This window comes from Lichenostomus cassidix, chromosome Z, assembly GCF_008360975.1.
Source record: "Lichenostomus cassidix isolate B80296 chromosome Z, HeHo_3.0, whole genome shotgun sequence".
Lineage (NCBI taxonomy): Eukaryota > Metazoa > Chordata > Aves > Passeriformes > Meliphagidae > Lichenostomus > Lichenostomus cassidix.
The window spans coordinates 49,323,654-49,328,899 of NC_139511.1; the positions used below are offsets into that span (position 1 = coordinate 49,323,654).

Consider the following 5,246-nt stretch of genomic DNA (forward strand, 5'->3'; position numbering starts at 1 on the left):
GTATGTGAGCATCTGGAGAGTGTGATAGATTTGCTGTCTTGCTGGTCTGTAACAAAACGAGTTAGCTAAAAAATTTGCCTCAGTGATTTTGTGGGAGGAAGGATACATATAACAGAAGATGGACAAGTCTTAAAGCCTGTCCTTTTTCTGGTATGTGTTGTGTAATTGTGAGGCCACTTGTGTAACAAGTGGGGTACAGGGTCCCTATTTCTGTTCCCACAGTCTTGAGTAAGCTGTGACAGAAGCAACTTCTCTTAGAGTTTACTCAGAGAAGTCAGAGACGATTTTTCCTCCTGCAATTGCTAGTTCTCTCTGTCAAGCTGTAAGCATAACCAGGCTCTCTGTTTGGCAGCTAGGTGGTGTATTTTACTGTGCTCTTATCCTGAATCATGGGCACCTTGTACATATAAACAAATACAAGGCATTTGTTTTAAATACAAAATTTATTCATGAATTCACTAGTAAAACAGCAGCTATTTTTACACCCACATAAAACAAATAACTTGAAATGCATACAGTACAATACAAAAATAACCAGTTACAACAAATAACCTGCAAATTTCAAACAGAAGCTGAGCTAGTAGTTTTCCCAAGTCAGCTAATGTTTCAAAACCACAAATGATAGCTTTCGTTTGAAACTCCTTATGAAACACAAGACAAGACTGATAACACCATGTTGCTTCTTTTATCTTGCAGCATAAGAAACTTCTATTGCCAGAGATGGTGACTTCTACAAGATACAGCCTGAGCATTTCTATCTCTATGGACATTTATTCTAATTTGAAATACTGAGCATGTTTACCCCTCCAACTCCACTCTAAGTCACAAATGATCAATGCTTTTCCTGTGCAATTTCACTCTAAGTAGTGTACTATTAGGGATCACTGACATAAACCCTCTTCCAGTTTTCCCTGCTTCACAGATGCAGGGTTTTACTGGCTGCCCATTTCTCATGTTTTGACAGGTGGTGTTCTTCCTGAGGTCCTCTGGAAGTCTGTATCCTGTTGGCAACTGCTTTCTTGCACAGATATATGAGAATTTAACTCCACTGTAGGGTTTGGGTCTTGGTCAGCTGTTTGCTGCTGCTCCACAAAAAATGTGTATGGTGGTGGCTGTTCCTGCTCATTTGTTTCCCTGATAAACTCTGCACTGCTTTCACTATATGGAGGTGGAGGCATATTGATGAATTCTTGCTGTTTTAGTGTGGAGGCAACTGACAGTGGGGAGACCAATTTTTCACGATCTATGCTGTCTTCATAGGAGGGAGGATAGAAGTCAGGCCTAAAACAAGCAAACCAAAAAGAAACACATCACGGTGAAGTATGATTTATCTCACAGAGCTTGTTTAGATGCTTTCTCTGTTATGTTTGCAAAATTTAGTTGAGGCTTTAACTGTAAACAGATAGCTAAGTGGGTTTAGAGCAATGGAATATAATAATATAAAAAAGAGGCATAACTGGGATTATTTTCCTTATCTTAGTACAAAACATTTTATTAAAACACAGCATTCTAAAAAGACAAGCCTTCCTCATGAAAATTCCCAACCATGACATATGAACACCCATGCCTTTAGGTATTACAACAAGTGCCTGAGAAAAGTTTAATTTAGAAGAAGTATGAGATCAGTGTTCAAAGTTATTTATTATTACAATAACCATTGTTTTCCACAGTTTTAAAATAAATTCAGTATGTCTCTGCTTATCTAACCAAAATTTGTTGAAAGTTGTTTTTATAGTGCCTTTAGAGCACCCATTGTCAGTGTTTCTAGAGTGGTTTCCACAACAGTCCAGGAAAAGTAATTTATATCCAGTGACTCTGTTAAAGAGTTCTACCAGGCCTAGTGCCAATCAGTTTAAGAAACTCTCTCTCAAAGCATCAGACTCTGTTAAGAAACAGAATCATAGGGTCACAGAATGTTTTGGGTTGGAAGGGACCTTAACGATCGTTCAGTTCTTGCCATGGGCAGGGCCACCTCCCACTCAGCCAGGTTGTCCATCCAGCCTGGCCTTGAGCACTTCCAGGGTTGGGGCAGCCACAGTTTCTCTGGGCAACCTGCTCCAGTGCTTCACCACCCTCACAGTAAAGCACTTTTCCCCCAATATCTAGTCTAAATATAACCTTTCTTCATTTGAAACCATTCCCCCTTGTCCTGTCAGGTTCTTTAAAAGAGTCCCTCTCCATCTTTCCTGTAAGTTCCCTTCATGTACCTAGGGTACTATAGTCTCACTGGAACCTTCTCCTGGCTGAGTAACTCCAGCTCTCTCACCCTGCCTTTACAGGAGAGGTGTTCCAGTCCCCTGATCCTCTTCATGGCCCTCCTCCAGACTCACTCCATTCACTCCAGACTCAGGTCCATGCCCTTCCTCTGCCAAGGACCCCAGACCTGGATGCAATGCTCCAGGAGGGGACTCACAACGACACAGCAGAGGATCAACCTGCTGGTCACACTTCTGGGGATGCAGCCCAGGACATGTTTGGCTTTCTGGGGTGCAAGTGCACATTGCTGGGTCACACTGTGCTACTCTTCAACAACAACCCCCCGAGTTCCGCTCCCTAGGACTGCTCTCAGTCCATTTTCTATCCGTATTTGTGTATGTACATACCCAGCCTGTATTTGTGCTTGTGTTTGCGCCAACCCAGATGTAGGACCTTGCACTTGACCTTGTTGGATTTTGTGAGGTTTTCAAATGGGAGGACAATTAAACAAGGAAACTTTAGCAGGAGCCATATAATGAACAAGCTGAGGTGCCCTGCACACCTCAGCCTTGATAACTTACATGAGCACCTACCCCACAGCAGCATCTTAAGTTGTCTGTTGAGATGCAACTCAGGATGCTTCTGCATGAAGCTACACCTGCTGCCTCCATGAATGGCTCTGGAAGCTTTGAAAACTCTGAAATCTTTGTTTCATGTAGTATACCTTACTTTAGGTATTGTTTGCTTGAGTGGCTCTTTGCATTTTGCTGCTTGCTCTAGCAAGTAAAATTTCCGACTACAGCTCTCTCCACAGAAATATAATAAAATGACTACATGGTCTTCATTTTTTAAACACCTTGTATTGCTTCCTTCTTCTCACAGTATGTTTACAAAATAGCATCCCTCCCTCCCAATTCATCTGCAACACATACCTGTCTATGGTGCAGACATGTAGTTCTCTGTGGCTGGGATTTCGAATGAAGATGCCAAGGGCCCTGTATTTCAGGACTTCATGGAAAGTGCTCCAGAAAATTCCAATAACAAGGAGAAAGAGCCCCAGAGCTATCAGGCAATAAAACACTAGCTTGTTGTTTCCACATCTGCACATGGAGGAATTTGTGGACATGCAAAGTACTCCCAGGCACATAGTGGAGAAACTGAGTAAGAGCATAAAAAGGCGAATGAAAGTAAAAACACCTTTTGGCATCTTTTACAGAAGACACAGCACTTTGTTCCTGTCTGCTGTTTGTTTGCTTGCTCTCTCTGCTGTACTTCTCATCTTCATGATGAGAAGTATGAGTACTTTATATACTTCAGGACCAACTGGCCTTTAGAAAATTATGAGAAACAGGCTGTTTTAGCATACTCATTAACTCTTTGAGAAACTTATAAACTCTTTTGAGATTAATTTGTAACCTTTAACAAACTCTAAGGAAGCAAGCAGAAACTTCCTGAACCATCCCTTTGCCACTGTAATCTCTGGAGTGTAAACTTGGACTGCTACCTTCACTGCATGACAGTGTGATTTGCAGTGGTTTATACACTTTGCTGCTTATGAATGAGGCCTGTATTCATTAAATTTGGCTTATTTGCCTTTAAAAGAAAAAAAAAAACAACCAACAACCAGCAGAAATGCTGTTCATAAATCCCCATTAAAGCTGGAAGGGAAAATATGCTTTGTATACATGCAGATATTGACAAGGGAGGGAAATGGGCATAGATATTAACTGCTGTTCTCTGAGGGGTGGATAACATCTTATCTCTCTGACTTGTCAAGATAAGGTAGCACTAAGGAATGTGCTAGTGTCTGAGAGGTATTAGTCTAGGTTCAACAACTGACTTCTCTAAGCACTAGTTGTTGCCACTCAATATCTTGGTCCAGAGAGGCTAGGAAGCTGACATGAGGCATTTGCAAGGCCTGTGCAATTCATAAAGGAGACCAGGACCTCAAACTGGAACACAGGGCAGCCCTGAGAGGTGTCTGTGAGCTTCCAGAAGAAGCAGCAGATGGCAACACACCTTATTAAGCAGGTTTCCCCCAAGTGAAGTTACCCAAAGATAGCTGGGCTCTGACTAGCACTCACTTCTCTCCAGCTGCCTAACTTGGATAGTTATTACTGGATGGATATTACAACACACAGCTCACACCTCCCTCTACTGCTTTGTAAGGTTCAAGCTGCAAAAACAGCAAGAAATGCAACTGCAAGAACAGCTGGTGAGTGTAACAAGCAGATCACTTCATGCAAAATGGCTGCTCCACTGGAAGAGACACCAAGTGGAGCAGGCTCCCACTAATGTGAATTGCCACTTAGCATGTGTGCATGTGCATGCTTCTTGGAGACTGGGGGGTCAGAGAAAACTGTTATTTTAGGCACTGGTTTCACGAAATTCAGGTCTTTAAAGGAGGTGGCCCAGCTATGACAGAAGAAATCAGTAACTCTGAGGCTAAAACCACATGTTGGGGGTAGGAGTTTGTGCAGGGAAGGTGAGAGTGCAGCCTGAGGACATGAGAGCCAGGTGGAGCACATCAAAAGGGTAGAGTCAGTGCTCCTGGATGCCCACTCAACAGCAACAGCTGCTCTTCCAGCATTGTAATTTCAAAAGTGTAATGTGATGGAAACACATTAAAACAGTTTCAGTAGGCAAGTAATTTACATCTGTCGTGCCTAATATGAAGTCCACCAGTTCATCGTCCTGCTGCTGCAGGACTGTTTTCCAGGACACCCTTGCTTCATGCTCTGCTGTTTCAAATGCTAATCAATGCTCTTCGTGCAATTTGTTTTTCCCATAGGTTAACAGATCCAGCTGAATTTACAAGAATACCTTTTCCTGTATAATTTCTACTTCCTGCATATCTGTTAAACATACTTTATTTTACAAAATACTTTTTATTACTTCTGGTTTTTGATGTTTCAGGTCTTAACTCACCTAAATAGAACCACCCAGTTATTCCTGACTGTTATCCTAAATTCAGGTAATCAATGTAATTCATGTCTTCTGTAGTGCCACTCCTTATGCTACAAAGTATTTCTGAAAGAATGATGTTGATA

The 5,246-nt window shown here is 41.9% G+C and overlaps 1 protein-coding gene across 1 annotated transcript; it reads right to left on the bottom strand.

The window, feature by feature from the left end:
• Positions 1 to 362: 362 nt before the first annotated feature.
• Positions 363 to 3,488, bottom strand: TMEM252 (transmembrane protein 252). The gene is given in 2 exon segments (XM_085043852.1): positions 363 to 1,281; positions 3,129 to 3,488. Coding segments are annotated over 2 exon segments (624 nt in total). The 5' UTR covers positions 3,404 to 3,488; the 3' UTR covers positions 363 to 932.
• Positions 3,489 to 5,246: the final 1,758 nt, after the last annotated feature.